At 44.7% G+C, this 20,864-nt stretch overlaps 1 protein-coding gene and 1 long non-coding RNA gene across 7 annotated transcripts; one reads left to right on the top strand and one right to left on the bottom strand.

Annotated features, from left to right (window-relative positions):
* Positions 1-253: 253 nt before the first annotated feature.
* PGRMC1 (progesterone receptor membrane component 1) lies at positions 254-6,024 on the top strand. The gene is made up of 3 exons (XM_069867587.1): positions 254-567; positions 3,366-3,521; positions 5,646-6,024. The coding sequence occupies exons 1-3, from the start codon at positions 255-257 to the stop codon at positions 5,744-5,746; spliced, it is 570 nt and encodes a 189-aa protein (XP_069723688.1). The 5' UTR covers position 254; the 3' UTR covers positions 5,747-6,024.
* A 2,898-nt stretch (positions 6,025-8,922) lies between these two features.
* LOC138726061 (uncharacterized) lies at positions 8,923-19,078 on the bottom strand. 6 transcript variants are annotated; one of them, XR_011338351.1, is made up of 5 exons: positions 18,791-19,078; positions 15,614-15,739; positions 14,324-14,555; positions 11,558-13,067; positions 8,923-11,001 (listed from the first exon to the last, which is right to left on the bottom strand). It is a non-coding gene; the product is annotated as an uncharacterized lncRNA (long non-coding RNA). The 6 variants fall into 6 exon arrangements; XR_011338349.1 differs by lacking the exon at positions 15,614-15,739 and having other exon boundaries at positions 14,324-14,706; positions 18,787-19,078; XR_011338350.1 differs by lacking the exon at positions 18,791-19,078 and having other exon boundaries at positions 15,614-15,934.
* Positions 19,079-20,864: the final 1,786 nt, after the last annotated feature.

Genomic DNA, 20,864 nt, shown 5'->3' with positions numbered 1-20,864 from the left:
CGACCCCAGGGCGAGCATCCTGAACCGTGAGGAGTCTCCAGGGCCGAGCACCCCTACCCCGGGGTTGCCTCGAGGGGCGAGCGTCCCTCGCCCTGGGGCGGCTCTCAGGCGGCTCCAGGGGCGGCTCCAGGGCCGGGTTCCCCTCGCCCCGGGGCGGCTCTGGGGGCGGGTCCAGGCCCGGCCCCTCGGCCCGGGGCGTCTCCCGCTCGCCCCGCTCGGCGCCTGCGCCCGCCCCGCCCCGCTCGGCCGCAGCCATGGCCCGCGAGGAGGCAGCGGGGGAGCCGCCGGCGGGCGAGGAGGGCGGGTTGCTGCTGGAGATGGTGAGCTCTCCGCTCAACCTCAGCCTGCTGGGGCTCTGCCTCTTCCTCCTGTACCGGATCGTGCGGGGCGAGCGCGGCGCGGTGCCCGCCGGGGACGCGGAGCCGCCGCCGCCGCCCCGGATGAAGCGCCGCGACTTCACGCTGTCCGAGCTGCGGCGCTTCGACGGGGTCCGCGACCCGCGCATCCTCATGGCCGTCAACGGGAAGGTCTTCGACGTGACCAGAGGCAGCAAGTTCTACGGGCCCGGTGAGGGCGGGGGCCGGGGCCGCGCTCGCACACCCTCTGTCCTCGGGGAAGGAGACCGTGTCCTGGTCGGAGTCCTCAGCGTGAGCTGGAGCTGTTGGAGCAGGTTCAGGGGAGGCTGCAGGGATGATCCGAGGGCTGGAGAACCTCCCGTGCCAGGACAGGCTGAGAGAGATGGGCTGGTTCAGCCTGGAGAAGAGAAGGCACTGAGGAGACCTTATAGTGGCCTTCCCGTGCCTTATAGCGACCTTCTAGTACGTGAAGGGGCTGCAGGAAAGCTGGGGAGGGGCTGTTTACAAAAGCTGGTGGTGACGGGCCTAGGAGCAATGGGTATAAACTGGAGAGGAGCAGATTTAGTCTAGACAAAAGGAGGAATTTCTTCGCCATGAGAGCAGTGAGGCCCTGGCACGGGTTTCGCAGAGAAGTTACCCATCCCCGGAGGTGTTCAGGGCCAGGCTGGATGGGCCCTGAGCAGCCTGGTCCAGTGGGAGGTGTCTCTGCTCATCAGAACTGGATGATCTTTGAGGTTCCTTCCAACCCAAACTATTCTATGGTTCTATGACCCCACTCTGTGCTTGGGGACCTTGGTGAACCTTGCTCTCTGTGCCCAAGGGTGCAGACCGGGAGTGGTGACATACCTCCTGTGCTTTTAGGGGCTCGGACCAGAGGCAGTGACCCCACTTTCAGTGCCCTCAGGGGGCTCAGTGTGCCCTGGGGTCTCAGACCAGAGGTGGTGACCCCGCTTTCTGTGCCCAGGGACTCAGAGCAGGGCCGGTGAGACCAATCTCCATGCCCAGGGAGCTCAGACCAGGGCAGTGATCCCTCTGTCTGTGCCGCGGGGGCTCGGACTGAGAGGTTCATGCCTTCAGTACAGGGATTGGGAGCTCTGCGCCAACCCTACCTGCTAGCTGAGCTGCCTGTGCCCTCTCGCCTGGGTTCCGATCTGGAGATTGGGAAAAGATTCAGCTTCCTGAGAGCTGGAGAGGTGCTTGGCCTGGGCAGGGTCAGCGCTGCTGCCAGGCCCCAGGGTCGCACCCCAGTGTTGTGAAAGTTCCAGCTGTGCCAGCCCACGTTGCTTCATGGCCTCCAGTTGGCCCATGGGAGGTTTAGATTGGATATTAAGAAAAAATTCTTTATTGAGAGAGTTGTGGAGCACTGGAACAGGCCGTCCAGGGAGGTGGTGGAGTCCCCATCCCTGGCAGGTGTCAAAAAACCTGTAGATATGGCACTTCAGGACATGGTTCAGTAGGCGCAGTGGTGTAGGGCTGATGGTTGGACAGGATGATCTTAGAGGATTTTTTTCCAACCATAACAATTCTATGATCCTTCTCTTTATTTTCCCAGGACAGGTTACACATCCCACAAGTACTGTAAGGGGCTGAGGCTGGTGCCAGGCAGCAGAAGCAAAGTGTTCTCTCAGTGTTTACATTCTGCTCCCAGCTTCTAGTGGGCATCACTCTCTCACGTAATATTTACACTCATTACTTAGGAAGCTGGTTTAATCTAAATTGCTATCAGGAGCATAGGCAGTTCAGATGTGTAAAGGTTGAATAAGCTATAGAGAGACTTACAGAGCAGGTAGAAATGAGGTGGGAGGGAGTATGTGCACCCAGGTGTAAGAGTTTAATCACCTACGTGGGGGTTTGGTTTTTTAACAGAAGTTTCCCATTAAAAAGCCTCACTGAGGCTTGCCTATGCATACCAGGATCTGGCAGGGCCACTCTTGAGCTGCTCAGACAACTGGTAGCGGCAGTAGTGAGCTGCTGGTGCTACTTGGAGACCGGAGTAGTGCAGAAGATACCACCTGTATGGTAGCATGATGAGATTATTACTTTTGCTCCAGACGTAGACTGGAGACTGTCACTTAATGATGCTGCACTGTAAGTTTGTGTTCTGCAGCAGTCAAGATGATGTGTACAGCTGAGTTAGCTGTGCAGTTTTGTATTTCTGCAGACTAAGGACTTACGGACCAAGCTTTGGATGCCGCCTTCCTTGACAAAAGTAAAAGCTGCCTGTTGTATCTAATTCGGTAATTGCAGAACGGTTCATCATTGTGTCTGGCTAGTTTGGTTTTCATTTTGATGGAAAAGTAAGATTCTTTTGATGAACTTAGGAAAAAGCTCACTCTGGGAGGTGTGGAGGATGATGTGCTCGCTACAGTAGCCAGAGTTCCCATCTAACTTCTTTAAGCTCCCTAAAGAACTTTCAACATCTAGTTGCAATGCAGTATCTGCATTTTTGGCTTGTCATGCAAGCAAGTTAATCATTAATAAAGTTTAGCAAGAGTCTGTCATGATATCTTTGATCAGGTTTTGATCATTTGAGTTCATCTTGCAAGTCTTACTAGGTGTTTCTTCCAAGTTGGTAGTTTCTCTTATTTCCACCACATTTTCCGTCAAGTCATCCTTTCGGCTCTTTAAATCAGAAGCATCTCTTGAAAAACTTCCACTTGACCTCAGACTTACAGATCCCTCCCCTGCTTCCCATTCTGAGGATGTGCTTCCCAATTTGTATGCGTACTCTTACTCTGCTTGTATATTCCATGCACTGTTCTGTGGTTCGTTGTCCTGGTGTTTCAAAAACTTCACTATCTCTTCCTACGGTTTTGTTTCTTATCCTCTTCCTCTGTTTTCCCTTATTACCAAGCAGAGCAAAACATTTCAGAAGTTTGAGGCACCTCTGACCCACAGGTCAGGCAGGGTAGGAACTCATCATCTGTTTCAGTTCAGAGACTGATCCATGAAGATCATACAGCTTCCATTACCTTTGTAATAACGCTGCTTATGTTTTTTTATTTTAAGATGGCCCCTATGGGATTTTTGCTGGAAGAGATGCATCCCGAGGCCTTGCCACTTTCTGCTTGGATAAGGAGGCTCTGAGGGACGACTATGATGACCTCTCTGATCTCAACGCTACAGAGCAAGAGACCTTGAGGGACTGGGAGTCACAGTTTACTTGTAAGCAATTTTAAACCTATTTACAAAGAAGTAGCTAACTACTAAGTGTGCAACAAGGGAAGCAACGGTTAAAAGGCTGTTAGAGTGGAAGCATAAGTCTGGAAACTTACTTTGAGATAATACCTCAGTTTACTAAGTATCTTTAGGATTACTGTTACTCAGCAGAATTAAGACAGATGTCAGGTTTTCCTTTTGCATTCTCCTGCCCTCTGCTCCTCGCAGAGCAGTAGAAGAGATGGAAGTGCTCTGCCACAGGGCAAGATCTAAAAGACCACCCAAAAGGTTGACAGGAACTGGAAATTTAGAGCAGCGAAGAGCCCATTTATAGAGACAATTAGACTTTAATGCTCTGAAAAATGAAGCTTATGCCCCATTCAGCTTCTCAGAAATAAGAGTAATATTTGAATTATTACTTCTTGGGGTTTTTTGAGCTTTGAAGGTGTTTAAACTAGGCCTTTTCCCCTTGGAGCTCTTAATGTAACTTTTTTTACTCTAAATAAGTTTTTCTGCATGGCCTTGCTGGTGGCTTTATCAGATTCCCAGACAACCATCTCCAGCTGACTTTCTCCCTCAGGTGATCAGGAATGGGCAAATTCCTCTTCTGTGTTTGCAAGCAGCCTGGTCATTTCAATGCCAGTGATGGCCAGAGTGGCAAGGGAAAAAAGGCAACTTGCGTGCTTGAGATGTTTGTTCTAAAATTAACAGAAGGAAGTTGCTTTCATAGTTGCCTTGTTTTTCTGTGCTTTGTACTGAAAGTTTTAATAAGGCAATTCCAACTGTTTTGAGCCATATGCCTCAACTGGCTGCGCAAAAAGGAGAACTTCAGACAATAGTTTTATGGAAATTGCTGTGCTGACCTTGTACCAGGGCATGCCGACTGCTAGGAGGGTTGGTTTTTCACCTACTGTGTATCATGTTGATGAAAAAGAATTCCTCTGTGTTTCGTGATGCCTTTTAGGCAAGTGAACACCACAGGAATTATTTGTACTCGGATAAGACAAAAATTAAATGTATCAGTTGTTTGTCTTGATTAATTTTTATATGTACATATATATACACGATGGAAATTGCATATACAAAAAAGTAGGAAGGTGTAAATCAAATGGTTTTTGTTTAAATCTAGTGTTTGGTATTAAAGATTTACTGTTGCTAGCTGGAACGGAGCTTTCCTTCACATAATGTCATTAGAAGGTCTCAGTCCTGACCTGATGTGCCCTGACCTGGCATTCTTCCTGTCTTAATCAAGACTGTTAATCATGCCACATTGAGTGGCTGTTTTATGATGCTAACGAGTATGTTGCAGAAACCAGGACTATGCAACCAAATATCTGACCTAAACTACCGCTTAAATCTGCCTTTTCAAGAGGTGGCCATCAGGACTGACCCTGAACTGCACTCTTACTATGTTTCTAGTAAATCTGGCAATTAATTGCTTTAAGTTCCTGTTAATTGTAACAACAATGCGAGTCAATACCTGTGGTCAGAGGCATCTTTCGCTTTGTAGAAGCTGACAGATAGGCAACACAGCACAGCTCTCAGAACTTACATGAATAGGATCTTGGCTTTTTTACGCATTCAGAAAGAGACATAAAATAAGGCAGAGGCTTAGCTGCATAATCAGATAACAGATCCATTTTTATCTTTAGGAGAAAGGATCTCTCTTCTGCCCTACTGGGTATTTTCAGTGTATATTGCAAAAAAGCCCCACCCTTGAGAGTTGTTTGCATGTGTGCCCATACGCATGTGCACGCATGTATCGTACAAAATGTAAATATTCTAACAATGCCATTGGTTACAAAACTAGCTTTTACACTGGCAAGAGAAATAATTTAATCCAAGATTCTGTTTCTTAGCTGGATGACTTCTCAGTCTACCTATGTCTTAGGCAACGGAAGGAAAATTGTAGTTATGTTCACTTTGCGTGTTTCTTGCACTTACTACAACATTAATAGTCATTCAGGTAGTTGATTTCAGCTTTTCTCCTTCCCTTGGTATTTGGAAAAAGTTGCTGAGAGCTGTTTTATTATAATATAGGCATCTTGTTAATTCAGGAAACAGACTGGAGTTAAACAAGGTGCATCTTCAGGGCAGAATGATGACTTGGATTCTTTTCTTTTTTCCCAGTTAAGTATCACCATGTTGGTAAGCTGCTGAAGGAAGGGGAGGAACCCACTGTGTACTCTGATGAAGAAGAAAAAGATGCCCAGGATGCAAAGAAAGACTAGAGAGTGCAGTGAGAAACAATCTGTTCTTGAATCATAAAGGATCATTTCTAACATCCCACTTCTGTTTTACAAATTGCACCAGCAGCAATGCTTGCAAAAGGCCCAGAGTTACTGTGAATTCTTTTCAGAGGTTTGCTTTTCGAATTCAGTGGTGAACTACTAAGGGCCTGAGATCTGTCTTCCTTTAAACCTGCATAATCTGAAGTATGCACAAAAGATGTCTGTGCAAAACTAAACTGTAATTTTGGCAATACAGGGCTATTCTTGTTTTTCTTCTATCACTATTTAATGGCAAGTAGGTTGAAATCCAGTTTTTCATTGCCAGCCTAGCACTGTGGACACAAAAGCACAAGAATAACTTCACATATGCAACACCAATTCCACTAAATCTTTGTTTGTGTTAGCTTCTGTGGGACCTGGGTATGTAATTCCGTTAGGAAAGGGACTCAATTTTATTTGTCCGTGACACATCATGCTCACTTGTGGCACAATGTAATGCAATATTATGTAAGGTAATTTGGCTTTTAAGACATAGCAGCTCACAGATGAAACACTAATTGCTTTAAAAAAAGGTAAGAATTTTTAAGAGGTTAAATCACTTTTAGATACTTACAAAATAAGGACTGATGAATATTTGATGTATTCAGTCATGCCTAACTATGCATGGATTAATATTATTTGTTTACTTTTAAACCACACCTGAAGCGTTACAGAGGTTTAGATAAAGAGTGTAACTAGGCATCCATAAAAACCAGGTACACCATGAAGTGTCACTCGACAGGACTACTATTCCTGCACTTTTCCTCTTACGAAAACTTTTTGTGAATTTTAATGAAATTATATTAAATGGGGAAGATCAGCTGCTCTCAATTCCTAAGCTTAGAATAGAAGACTTGCTGGTGTGGCAGGCTTAACAAGTGCTCTTGTACACAGAGCTTTACCTAACAGAACAATGTGAAAGGCCAGTGTAACTGACACGAGTTCCCTGTACAAAAGAAAATAACATCGCGTAAGCAGTTTCTGCGTTGAGGCCTTTGTTGCTCTGGAACGTTGCCATGCAAAGAAACAGCACGGTTTCATGCATAACCAGCAATGCTACACCTGGGGACCTGACCTTTGAATTGCTTTTTACTTATTTGCTTTCTCAGCTCACATCTGTGCTCGATAGCTGGGTTTGTTCCGACTGTGTAACTTCAACTCCTGTGAGGGGTGGGGGGGAAGGATTTGAACAAGGAAAAATGAAAAATCTGTTCCTTTGTCATTAAAATACTCCTTCAAAGCTTTCTTGGAAAGTCCAAGGAGATAACGAGCGATGAGCCAGTCACTCGGGAATGAGTTTATGTCCAGGTGATTCTGCTGGGGTCTCTGTCCAGTACAGGGCCCTGGGATCAGTTTTGCTGGTTCAGCTGTTCAGCCAAATAGTTTCAATTTGGCAACGGGACCAAAACGATTAACCGAGTCGTGCGTGGGAAGGTGGAGTTGGGTCGGAGGTAGCGTGCATTGCACAACAGCAGCTTTCATAACAAGTTGACTCAATGTGGTAAAGTTGCCTGAGAGCGTCTGCGCTGGGAACATGTGACTTTCCTGCAGCCCGAACACCTCCATAGCATTTTCTTTTGGTGACACTGGGCCCTCAGATGAAGAGTGTGGGTATCTGAGCTGCTTAATGAACATCTAGAGACAAATGTAAATCTGGTCATGACCTTTGTCTTGCTCTTTTATTTCTAGAGACATTTATACTCTTTGCAAACTACTACTAATAGTTTACCTCCAATCAGAAATGGGTTCATGTTTGTTTATGGCAGAAAATAAAATACTCTCGTATAATGGCGGTGTTTGATTTTCTTTTACTGCAAATAAAAGCTCCAAGTTTTATACTGTCTTCCTCTGCTGTTATACATTATCCAGCACACAGACTGAGTATAACATGTCGTAGCTGTAAATGTGATTCTGTAGTATAACTAACAGAAGATTAAATACAGAACATGTCCACATTGTATAATATGCTTTGCTATTGTAAAAAGAGAGACGGATATAAAAATGTCCAACTAATTGGTAATAATAAGCAAAAACTGGAGGTCTGGTAGACTGCTACGTAGTGGAACTGGGCTGTAACCTACCATTCGGTGGAGCCAACCCCCCACTCCTAAGTTGGTCCATAGCATCTCTTAAGGAACTGAATGCTATTTTAAGCATTAATCCATATGGTACAACATGATGCATCACTGATAGCAATAATATACTAATAATAAGTACTAAAATCTACACTGAAAACTGGCAGTAACACAAGGCAAAGCTTAACGTTAAGCCTCCGTGCCTCCTGGGAAGGAAGTATTACACTTTGTAAGACCGCTACTTTCTCAGAAAAAACAGAGTTTATTGTGAAAGGGGAAGAAGCGAGTCACAAAAGCCTTTATGAAAGTGCCTTTATGAAGCAGCAGGTACGGATTTTATTATCTTCTAAAGTGTTGGAGAAAATGGATGGGTTCAGCTTCTTCCCTGTTCATTGCACCTTGATCCTTTCCTTCAGCAGGGACTGGCTGCCATGACTAAGCAAAAAGAACCAGGCCAGGTAATTATCAGTTTCTGCAGTAACCAAGTAGGACACGATGACCAGCTAAGCAACAGCGCTCTCCCTAGGCTGAAGCATCCAAACACCTATTACTTGTGTGTGGCTGAAGGCATGTGCGAGGAGCTCTACCACAAACCAAAGCAGTTGACTAGCATCTCCTTTCCAGCCAGTTCTGGCACACTGTCAGCTGCTTTGTAAAATTCAGTCTTTTTATCTGACTCCACCTGCTCTTAAATCATCTTTATCTGCTCCTACTTCGTGCTATTCAGCTAAACAAAAAATGTTCAGTAATGAATGCCTATATTGAGGTTATGTAAGGGCTTTTACAAAAGGTGAGGCGTTTCTGCGCATTGCTGGGAGTCTCTGGATTAAGAAGAAAGGGCTCTATATCGTAATTGCTGTATTCCTGTATTTCAGGCAGATGCAGTGATGTAATAACTGGCCTTGTGTATCTCTGCTTTAGAAACAGCCTGTAGGAGTCCGACCTTGGCATTCAGCACAAGGTACAACCAACAGGCCATGCACTGCTGAGAACGAGCTCGGTTCAGACAGCTCCCCAGCGAGGGCTCTGATCTCATTCTGTTAGGAGGCAGTTTCATTATTCTGTACCAAAAGTCATCTGATTGCAAGATCTGTAGTCTCTGGGTTTATACTAAACGGTCCAGCGTATGAAAGGATGGAGCTCAAATTAAGTGTGTCAATAGGAAAAGTAAAGAGTTAATATTAAAACACCTAAAACCACATTTTAAATAATGCCACCTGTTTCAGAATGGACATTACAGTGGTGCCTCACTTTTAAGTACACACATACTTTATTTACTAATAATGTTTTACACAGAAGGAGGACTTGGAGACAGAGGATTTTCTCCATCAGTTTCAATCTATTGATAGGTGAACACAAGAAACAGCTACAGAACCGGTGTATTTATTTGTTATTGAGTATTGTCAAATTTACACCAAAGGCAATCTTTAGTTTCTGCTCCCTCACTTCCTCCCCTGTAATCAAACACCCTGTCTCCTGGGAAATGGGGACTAAGGCACACAACTGACAAAAGTTTTATCATCTTTAATCTGCAAGTATTGCATTGAGAACAAACACCCTCAGTGTGCCACATCACCGCAACTGAAACACTTACACAGTCAACAAATCCAACAGTTGATCCTCATTATAACTATAAAATACTAAAAAGGAGACTTAAGAGGGGCATCAATGTTCTCCAAAATAGTCAGAAAATATTTACGTCAAGAAAATAAGATCTTTTTAGATAAAAGTAATAGATTCACAGTACTTTGAGTAGCAACCATGTGTCATTTGTGACCCTGTAAAGGCACTCGACATCCCAACACATGAACAAAGAGTATTTTTAAGCCTGGCTTAGCAGACTGTAGAAATCACCAATATGAAACACAGGGGGAAAACCTAGCTACCATGAACAATTACAATTCTTTTTTCATTATTATTTATTAGAGCAGAAGTTACAAGCATGGATAAGATTCTGTGTAATGAAGGCAACATTATCACATTAACTTCGCATATTGACATGTAATAACTGAAACACTAAAAGAAAAGCTGAAATAATTGGAGATTGAACTTAGAACTTGTCCTCTCTATCTTGCTAAGGGACTTTGTCCAAAAGCAATTGTGGCTGTCTTCTAAATATAGCCAGCCGAATAAATATGGATATAACTCAAGCTCCTAGACGGCATTTTCACTTTTTACCTACATGCAGCGCAAATCTGACATTTCACAATTCTTCTGGAAATTCTTTGTAAGCAAACTCACACTAAACAGCTGTCTTGCTGCATGTGCCCTCAAAATGGCACATTTTGAAATCCTGTGAACAAATTTTCAACCTGCATATAGCCAGGGGCTGCCAGCACGTTGACAAGCATTGCCCTTGCCCTACCTAACATTCAGAGCTTTGCTCAATCACTGGGACTCCTGGAAGCCCTAAATCAAAGCAAAAGTTCAGTGGAACCCTTCCTCCCAAAGACAGCAAGTTTTCAGAAACACCTTTAGAACTGTGAATAGAAAACAAGCATTTTCCCAGTGTGGGTTTTACAGAAGACAGGATTTTTTTCATGTTTGGAAATCTACTACTTCCCACAATTGAGTATAAATGTCTCCCACAACTTCCAGTCCCATCACGTTAACATTCTGGTTAAGGAGGCACTTGATATGCTTGCTCTAGGATTTACATAGCTATAGTTTTTCAAATACTCATTACTACTAAATACTGCAACTTCAATATTTACAAGGTTCCTTACATTTAATCAAGAGTATAACACTCTAAGATTTCAATCTGTGTCCTTTCAAATTTTTAGCACCTGGTCCACCAAAGTTTGTCTGGCTCTGGGGAAAGTTTTGGTCCTCTGTTATCCAAAAGGCAAACACAGATTCTGGTGTTGTGGCTCACTCCACCAGTTAGATATTCTAATCGAAGGAATTACCTAAGCAAAAAACCAATAGCACTTCATTTACCTTTTAACAGTCTTTCTTCTCCCACTTCTATACAAAAACTTAAGAGCTATTATACAGCAGCCATTCAGCATCCTCTTCTGGGCTCTGCTCCACAGAAAGTATCTGAGCAGGGGTTTGTCTGAATTATCTCGAGAGGAAACAGAGGACGTCCTCTGACATCTGAATCCACCTCTCTTCCCAACATTAATTTCCTCTCATCTCCTGCAGAGAAGTACATGAAAAAGTTACTTGAATGGAGTCTGTAGGGGGGCAGGAAGGGAAAGGGTATGGGGAGGGAGCTGTAAAGTATCCACCAACAAACTGAAAGTACATTTTGAAAAGGCTGTGATTAAACACAGCAATCCTGTATGGAGACCAGGTGACTACCTAGATATAAATTCACTACATTCAGACATTACTTCCCACCCAGACAGACCATATATTGAGTTACCTAACAATGTTTTGCCTGCCTAAAGCACACCAAGTTGTTAGGATGCATGCTGGTATTAACAGAACAACCACCTATCTGCCAGTGCCCATGACAGATAAGTTTGCTACCCGATTATGCAAATACTGTCCTTCAACTGCAGCTGCGCGTAATGTTTCTGAGCTAAACTGAACAAACCTTTAACTGCAGAGAAGCCGCATTCTTATTTTATGCCATGTTTATACTTTTCAGAACTTTTTTTAACACCACTTACCATTCATCACCAAATACTGTGGCAACAAACCTCAACTGCCAGAGACCTGTTAAACTCAGGTCTGGTGTCTTTCTCACCTGTCTTCTGGAGGTTCTCCTGAAGCAGCGAGCCATCACAAGGTGTAACATCTGGTGCTGCCACAGCAGCGTGAAGAGTCTTGAATTTCACCTTCTTGTGGAACATTTTCTTACATTTTCTTTGTATCTTTCTGAGCGACTTCAGCTGTGTAGAACTGTCCGTGTCTGAAAAGCCACATTCATCAGATACAATATTAGAAGAAAGCTTTTTACGCTTTTTCTTCATTTTGTGAGCATTTCTCTCCTCTTCTCTGGATTGTCTCTTACTTTTCTGTCCTTCATGTCTTAATTTACTACTAGACCTCTTGCATGACTTTTTATGCCTATGTTCATGCTGCCTTGACAAGCCCTCATGGACAGAATTAGTACAGAAGCTACACCTGCTGCTGTCCTCCTCTGTGCCTTCCAGAGTTACATTTTTAAGGTAAACCAGTAATTTTCTTTCCCCGTCTCTTGCAGGCAAACACCCTTTATTACAATTGCTGTAAATTTCTTCACACCTTCTTACTGTTCTCTTCATTGAGTCACTACGCGCCTCTCTAAGGCACTTGGAATCATTGATCTCTTCCAACAGATCACTGAATCTGGAAGCAGATCTACATGTGATGTGTGGTACGGTACCTCCATTGCTACCACGTTCTTGTTTGAATTGAGTAACCGCAGTGCAACCAAAAGAACGATTCGGTCCAGCATGTGGTAAGTTATCAACAGCGAGGGAGTCGTTCCTCCGCACCTGCAGCTTTTTGGCAAAACTACCCCCATAGGTCTTGTTTTCTAACACCGTGTCTGTTGAGTCAAGTTCCCCGACAGTGATCACCAGTCTGTAATTACCATCGCTGGTACAATTTCTCGTGTTGAGGTTGTGTAGAGGACTCATTTCTCTGAAGTGCTGACCATGTTCATTACTCAAGCTGATGTCAAAACCACTATCTCCATCAGACACCACTCTCTTCCACCAGCACCTGTTCACAGGAGGTTCTGGCTCAAAGCAAACACGTGCGTAGCGTGGTGTCTGATAGTAGTTTAGTAAATAATGGATGAATTCATCAGTCTCATAAACCTTCTGCTTTTTGCAACAGTCTTCATCAGACGCTGTCTGCCTGTGAACTGCATCGGGTGCCGGGCAGTCCCTTCCACCCACAGCTTCTATGACCCTGCAGTCTTGTGTAACTGTAATCAGTAAAGATCCACAGCCAGAGGAGTTATACGCATCCTCGCCAGGTAGTCTGTCCAAACTCAAGGCTGTAGAGGGATCATTTAAAATTGTCCTGACTATATGACAAGTAGATGCATGGAAGTTGCTCACATCTCCTTCCTCACTACGTAAGCTGCTACCTTTTTGGCTTAACAGGCGCTTAAACTCTTCCTTATGTTTCACCTCTTTGTGTGTATGATAATGGGAGTTAATCAATTCCCGATGTGTGTCTTTTAATGCTGTTTCAGAAAAGGAATCGTCCTTCCTTACGCCCAATGAAGGATCCGCTCTTTGACTTGCCAACTGCACAAAACCCTTCAAATAAAAAAAATCAGGAAAATTATTGTGTACATTTATTGAGCATTAGAGAGAGTGCTGAACTGCAAACTCATAAGCAAGCGGTCCCACAGTCAGAAGAATTATACAGGGTGAGGGGTAAGTTTGGCTGAGTTCAGAGCTCAGCTGTAAAAACCTCACTACTCCTAAGTTAGAACTACAGATATTTCATAATCTCAGAAAAATGCATTCCCAATTGAGAGCTTTTTTAACCAATTAATCTATCTCACTGCAGCTGCATCAGAAAATATTTTTCTTTGTTTGATCACAGCATCATAACTAGCACTGAAGTAAGAGCAACAGTACTACACTTGCGTAGATCAAATAGTTCAAATAAATTGTTTTGTTATACATTATTTTAAGTGGGTCCAAATACATTCTATCTAAAGCTTTCCAAGTGGTGAAACCAAGAAAACAGAAGTTTATTTAACACATCACATTCATAACTAAGGCAACCAGTATCAGATATTATGGGGCACTAAAACTCATGCGGAAACGGAAAGGATGGCCTCTGACTTCAACTCTTATTATAGTCCTTTAGAAATATTTAACATTAAGGACTGAGGAAAACTTAACACTTCTTAAAAGCTGCAAGCAAATTCTTACTTAGCAAAGAGCAAAGACAAAGCCATGTTAATATCTCTGAGAAATTAAAACCCCTGTTCTCATTTAAAACTTTTTTTTTAGCCCAAAGCACTAAAATAAACCTCCAAACATCTGTGTGCAAAACAGTCAAATTTTTATCACTTCTCTGCTGACTTTCTCAAGACATTCGCTGAACCAAACTGAAATAAGACTGACAGCTTAGTGCTGGCCCCAAAAAGAGGCTATTAGAAATGCAGCTGGTATATCAATTTAATTCTGTCATTTGCAGACCTGAGACCAACACAAGCAGAGGTAGCATCATTTGCGTCCCTGCCTCGAAACTCCCTGTTTGCAATGCTGGATCAAGTCCAATAGAGCTGATACAGCCCCTCCAGCCCTATTTTAACTCAGTGATGAGGAGGTCTCGAATGAGATCAAAGCCAAAGTTTCTGGGTAGAAACACACTACCTTTGCTCTTAGGACAAGACTGAGAGCTGCTGGTCACAAGACTTAGACCTCAGACCTTCCCAGTGCTCAGTCAGTCCCAAGGCATTCTTCAGAATATCATCAAGACATCAAATGTCTACTGAATTATTCAAGCTCTAATAAGTACCCTTCAAAATTTAAAATATGTTTTAAAATAGTCTTACTTTCACATGGTTTAACAGCACTGTAAGCAGTCTGACAGACTCCACTCTTCTCTGAGCTAGCAGAGATTTCCTTTCTTCCCATTCAGGCATATTCTCTGGCCACTGCTGTTCTTCAGCTGGTACCTTCTGCTGCTTTGGGGGATGTTTCTCATCTCCATCTATCTGCCTCTCTTCTCTCGAGCTTAGCTTTCTTTTTTCTCTCTTGAACTTCGTTTCACCACCACGTCTTTTTCTGGGTAATTATCAATATGGGACAATTTAGATGATGCTTGTTTTACATTCTGAGTCCTAGGGAACTGGATGCAACTCTTTGAAGCGCTAATAATAAGCAACCAGTCGCCAAGAATCCACATATGGCTAACATGAAATCTTGTTAGAATAACCTGTTTAAAAAAACATGGCACATAGATGACATGCAGCCAACTGATGCACACGTTTAGAAATTTCTTTTGTCTCTTCACATGGTTTGCATTCTAGGGTTTTCTTTATAAGCACTGTCAAGACAACAGATTCACATCATCGTTTGTGTCAAAGGACACACAGACTGATCATTTGGATCCAATTCCTAAGCTAACAAATCTCCCCTACAGATGAGCATGGGGGTCCCATTTAAGAGATAGCAAAGACTATGAAAGCACAGCAATCTTTTCACAGACCTAGCATTAGAGTCGCTATGCTCCCCATTCTAAGTGCTGGGGGATTTTAAATTATGAAGGTGTGTAACATGGTTAATCACTAGTGCAAGTTTAGGATGCCATCCAAACACATTACCTACAGAATTAGAGCTTCACAATACAACTACTACTCATATATAAAATTTAAGAATGTAACCGTAAAAGAAACCATGAAAAAAAATAACACGCAAAAAGGGATAGAGGGAAAGGCAGAAAAGTGTTCATCTCTACATTTGGACCTTCCAGTCAATGGGGAGGCATGTAGAAACGTGCGTCACATTAATTTTACTTCAGGGCATAAAGAAATTAAATCGTCATGCTGCAACACAGAGCAATAAAAAGAGCCCACATGCAGAATCTTAAGCAATTGAGGCTCAGAGCAATTTAAGGACAACAGCTCCTGGACTTCACTGTAGGCCACAGAATCATAGAATAATCTAACCTGAAAGGGACCTCAGGATGTCTCTAGTTCAACCTTTCTTGCTTCAAGTTCTCCAACTCCCATTTCATCAAAGTCTTTATTTTTACAGCAGCCACTCCTCCTGGACTTTACTTGCTACGACGCAGTGTAACAAACCTCAAGAAAATGGGACATTCTCTAAAAATATACTCTCACCTTTCAATTCCCTCTCTTTTTGCCCCCCTTTTTCCAATGTGCTCCTGTTCTTGCAGCTTTAGTCTTTCCAGGCTTCTCTTTCTTACGGCTCCTTCACTAAAATGTCTGGTTGTATCAAAAAGTCACCTGTCACAGAAGAAGCAGAATCAGACTTAGCAGTCCAGTTTGCCCTGTATTTATACAAAAACAGAGAACCTGCTGAGCAAAGGAGAGACCCCAGGTGACTACCAGATACTACTATACTCATGAGAATGTCTCTCTCTGCCCCAGCAAACTAGAGTATCTCTTTCGAAGTTCACACTGGGTTGTCAGTCAAGCTCAAACACCCCATTCCCAAATTGTTTAGGGGTTGTTTAGCCTGGAGAAGAGGAGGCTGAGGGAAGACCTCATTGCTCTCTATAACTACCTGAAAGGAGGTTGCAGAGAGGAGGGTCCTGGCCTCTTCTCCCAAGTGACAGGGGACAGGACAAGAGGGAATGGCCTCAAGCTTCGCCAGGGGAGGTTTAGGCTGGACATTAGGAAAAAATTCTTCACAGAAAGGGTCATTGGGCACTGGAACAGGCTGCCCAGGGAGGGGGTTGATTCACCTTCCCTGGAGGTGTTTAAGGCACGGGTGGATGAGGTGCTAAGGGGCATGGTTTAGTGTTTGATAGGAATGGTTGGACTCGATGATCCGGTGGGTCTCTTCCAACCTGGTGATTCTATGATTCTATGAAATGTCTCCTCAGAATCTGACGTGATACCTTTGGACAAACTCTTTCCTGATATGCTCTTCTGGAGACTCAGAGCTCAGTATGTTTGTCAGAGCATTCCTAACTGCAGGATTCGTGCAGTTCTGCCCAAACTAGAGTCCACAGACTCTCAGAGATCAAATGCTTGCTTGCTTCCTTAAAAACTGATGCATTCTCTTGACATGTGCTGCATTTAATCAGCTTCAAATGCCCAAATGTGAGCACATTAAAATAAAGCACTCAAGAGAATTGCATCAAAGTCTATCTACAATTAAAAAAAAAAAAAAATCAGTAATACGTTGTGTTATTTCCAGCACAGAGGTATATTTTAGGGTCATAGTTTAGAAATTACCTGCTTGGAAAAAGTAACAGAATAAGGCCTAATAATACATACGGAGGAAAGCTATTGGCTCTTGAAACTGATTGCAAGTTTTCTTTCATAAAATCATAGAATCACCAGGTTGGAAAAGACCCACCGGATCATGGAGCATAGCACTTGAATGGATTCCTCACCCAGTGTACTTAAGCACAAAGTTACAGAGAAGAGAAAGGGTGCCCCTGACTGGCCAAGAACAGCCTAGACTAGGGCAGCTGCTGCTTCATGCTCAACAATAAGAAGCCAAGAGTCTCGCCAGCTCCTGAGATCATCTCCCAATTTCAGCACCAACCACACTGAAAGTATTTACTAGTTTTACCTTACCCACAGCAATTTTTCAGGAAATCAAAACAGTAAAACGCCACTTTCTGATGAGAGGACTTAAGTTCAGATACATGAACTTCATATATCAGTATCTCTGTATCGAGTACAAACCAGATAAACATAAGGGTGTTTTCCCTTTACATGCCTAAGTGTCCAAAAAGCTTACAGAGAGGCTTCCAGTGGTTCACAAAGATTTCTCAGGCCTAACTTCAAGGAAGAAAGAGCAGAAGTTGGCAAACCACCACCTGTGCCAGTTTTTTCCACATAAATCTCAGCAGCTATTAACAAATAAAGGTTACTACTTTGTAACGCTGCCCATATGCTGTATTTTATTTTATTTTTAGCCACCATTTTAACGTAAATACAGACTAAACCAAAGGGGAGAGATACATATACACAAAAAACTGCAGGAGTGCCACATAAAAGCTTCCACTGAAGCAGCATGAGAAAAGCCTGTAAGATGGTTCTCATACATTAAAAACTGCTCTGCCATCACTGGACAAATACCTGTTTGCCTGCAATCCAGGAATCTACAAGCAAAGTCAAGTGCAGTGCGAGAAGCTGTCTGGTAAAGAGGGTGACTATACGTTATTCAGAATGATGAAGATAACATATGTACTGACAGGAAAGCTAGTCTAAAGAACACTAACCAAAACCAGGAATCTTTAGAAGCAGCAGCTACAGCACAGACTGCAGCACTGAATCGCTCCTGTTAAGAACCTGCTGCCAAAAGCACTCAGAATTAACCACGACTTTGTCAGGCAAGGCTGAATATCTCACAATTGAGCTCTGAATATTGTCATGTAAAGACACAGACACGCCCTCGGTATCACAGATAAGCAAAGCAGATACACCCAAAGCACTCAGTACCAAAGTGAAAAAGCAAATAGTCCATAGAATCCTTCCTGCCCACCATCTGTTGAGATAAAGAGCTTCCTAAAGCCATCTATAATGTTAGCATCAACCACGCCTTTTCCATCCCACTAATATGTGAGCCGCAGCAGGTTAAAACACCCAGGACACTGCTGTTCAAACCTGTAGAAATAGGTAAGCCAAGCCTGAAGAAGAGCTGGTGTACCCAAAGCTTGTTCCCTTTTGCAAGCACATCTTATATTAAACCAGCTGATACTATCCCACCCAAGCAAATCTTTCTTCACTCATATCCTTACACCATAGGGGCTGCAACCATATTCCAACCATTGCAATAAATCACCTAATAAGCCCAAAAGTCTCTTCATAGAGCTGAGTAAGCTCTAGTGGTGTGCCAGTAGACCATTACCCTTGCTCTTTCCTACTGCTTTTCATAACCAGGAGCTCTTCAAGCATCAGAAATTTATTTCTCACCCTGCCACTGTGTACAAAGCACCAAACTATTTACTGGCTGATGCATTGGCTTGCTGCTCAGCAGCATGGCCTTTGGGAATTGACCCTGACATATTAATAAGCTGTTATCTTAACTTTAGGTTTGAACCGTTTCAACTCACAAATCACAAGGAATCTGACATCCAGCCCCTTTATCAAACTATTATTTCCTTTAAGCCATTCTGCCACAGTTATAACATCAGGAACACATTTGGCTTTGCACTAGAGTTTATGCTGGTAACTGCGGGCTGAACTGTCCTTTGCAACCTACATGCCCTTCTTCTGTGAACACGCATTCTGATAACGCTGATAGCATTTTAAATAAATAAATAAATAAATAAAAAGGTGTTACTTAAATGTATAAAACGGAACCAAGATACTGACCTGGGATTTTACAGATCTGTGTTCAATTCCCAGAGCTGCTGAGGAATTCTTGTGAAACCCAGTAACTTCCTATGTCTCACAGGGGCCTAAAATAATACAGAACTTTAGAACAGATCCAAGCTGATCAGGACCACAACGGGCTGTCGGATCACTTACTCTGTCTGGCCTGTGCTATCTGTATTGGCTGAAGCAGCTCTTCCAGGAGGATCCCTGGCTCTGGTTTGAAAACGCAACACAAAAACCTGCCACTTCCAACCGGTGATATGTTCCATTCCTTTTCACTCACTGTTTGAAATGGAAGCCACTTCCAGATACTGCTTTTTTTCATAACCCTTCCTCCAACAGATTCACATTCTTTGAGCATCTAGGTGGTTTTGCAGGCTTTTTTTCTTTTTTCTTCCTCCTACTGTAATCCAGGTGCCTCTCAGTCATCTTTCTTATATAACATACATAGCTTGAGCAGTTTGAGAGCTCTCTCACGGTCTCTCATAGTGAGGTAGTCTCCAGCCCCCTGAATAATTTTTATTGCAATATTCTATCGCTGTCCAATGGAAAGCACGCGAATCCCAAACCCACTCACAGCAGTAATTTGGTCAGTGCCATACACAGCAAATTAACTCCTTTAAGCCTATTTTTTAGTGCCAGGTTGTGTCTGCACCATCCCTGGAGGTGTCCAAGGCCAAGTTGGATGAAGCCTGAAGCAGCCTGGTCTGTAGGAGCTGTCTCTGCCCCTGGCAAGGGGTGGAACTGGATGGGCTTCAAGGTCATAGACTCGTAGAATAATTCGGGTTGGAAGGGACCTTAAAGCTCATACAGTTCCAACCCCAGGAACACCTCCCACTGGATCAGGCTGCCCAAGGCCCCATCAGCCTGGCCTTGAACACCTCCAGGGATGGGGCAGCCACAGCTTCCCCGGGCAACCTGTTCCAGTGCCTCATCACCCTCTGAGTGAATAAAATCCTCCTTATATCTAGCCTAAATCTGCCCCTCTCCAGTTAATCCCCATTGCCCCTCGTCCATCGCCACAAGCCTTTGTAAACAGCCCCTCCCCAGCTTTTTAAGGGCCCCTTCAGGTGCTAGGAGGTCGCTTAAGGTCTCCTCGGAGCCTTCTCTCCTCCAGGCTGCACAAACCCACCTCTCCCAGCCTGTCCTGGCACGGGAGGCGCTCCAGCCCTCGGATCACCTTCCAACCCAAACCGTTCTGTGATTCGAAGTTTAAATAAGAGCTTTAAACACCTTTCCGACACACGGGGCCCGCTGACGCGGCTCGCCCTGAGCAACGTGAACCCACGCACCATCCCCGCAAAGCAGCGGCGCTTCCAAGCCGCGGCTCCTCCGCGGTGGGGACAAGGAACCCCCCCACCCCGCCCCCGGTGCGGCCCCTGTGCCCCTCGGGGCAGCTCAACAGCACCGAGACCCTCGGCTCCTCCCCCCCCGACCCCGGGCCCAGGGCACCGCCCGCCGCGCTCCCCCCGCGCCGCCGCCCTCACCGCGCTCCGGCCCCGCCGCCCGGCGCCACCCGCCACACGAGGGGGCGGAGCGCGGCGCGCGCGCGGCAGCGGCCCCGGCCCCGGCCCGCCCCGCGCTGGAGGCGCCGCTGGGTCCCAGCGCCGGGGAGTGAGGGGGGGGGGGCGGGGGGAGCAGCCGGGCTGTGCGGGGCCCTGGGGCCGAAAATAACGGCAAATCGGCTCTCGATGTCTTTATCAATGAGCTGGGTGAAGGCATTGAGGGCACCCTTAGCAAGCTTGCGGATGACACCAAGCTGGGTGGAAGCGTTGATCTGCTGGAGGGTCGGGAGGCTCCAAAGGGATCTGAACAGGCTGGACCGCTGGGCTGAGACCAATGGCAGGAGGCTTAACAAGGCCAAGTGCCGGGTCCTGCACTTGGGGCACAACAACCCTGAGCAGAGCTACAGACTAGGAGAAGTCTGGCTGGAAACTGCCTGGAGGAGAGGGACCTGGGGGTGTTGGTTGACAGCGACTGAACAGGAGCCAGCAGTGGCCCAGGGGGCCAAGAAGGCCAATGGCATCTTGGCTTGGATCAGAAACGGCGTGACCAGCAAGTCCAGGGAGGT

This window comes from Phaenicophaeus curvirostris, chromosome 13, assembly GCF_032191515.1.
Source record: "Phaenicophaeus curvirostris isolate KB17595 chromosome 13, BPBGC_Pcur_1.0, whole genome shotgun sequence".
Classification (NCBI taxonomy): Eukaryota; Metazoa; Chordata; class Aves; order Cuculiformes; family Cuculidae; genus Phaenicophaeus; species Phaenicophaeus curvirostris.
The sequence above is the reverse complement of the archived record's forward strand: the minus strand, read 5'-3'. Positions and strand labels throughout refer to the sequence as shown.

What these genes read in the sequence shown, in the direction of transcription:
- PGRMC1 (XM_069867587.1), top strand. Translation starts at nt 255, where the DNA reads ATGGCCCGCGAGGAGGCAGCGGGGGAGCCGCCGGCGGGCGAGGAGGGC. An exon ending in CAGCAAGTTCTACGGGCCCG is followed by an intron (nt 568 to 3,365) that starts GTGAGGGCGGGG and finishes TTTTATTTTAAG; the next exon opens with ATGGCCCCTATGGGATTTTT. An exon ending in CTGGGAGTCACAGTTTACTT is followed by an intron (nt 3,522 to 5,645) that starts GTAAGCAATTTT and finishes CTTTTTTCCCAG; the next exon opens with TTAAGTATCACCATGTTGGT.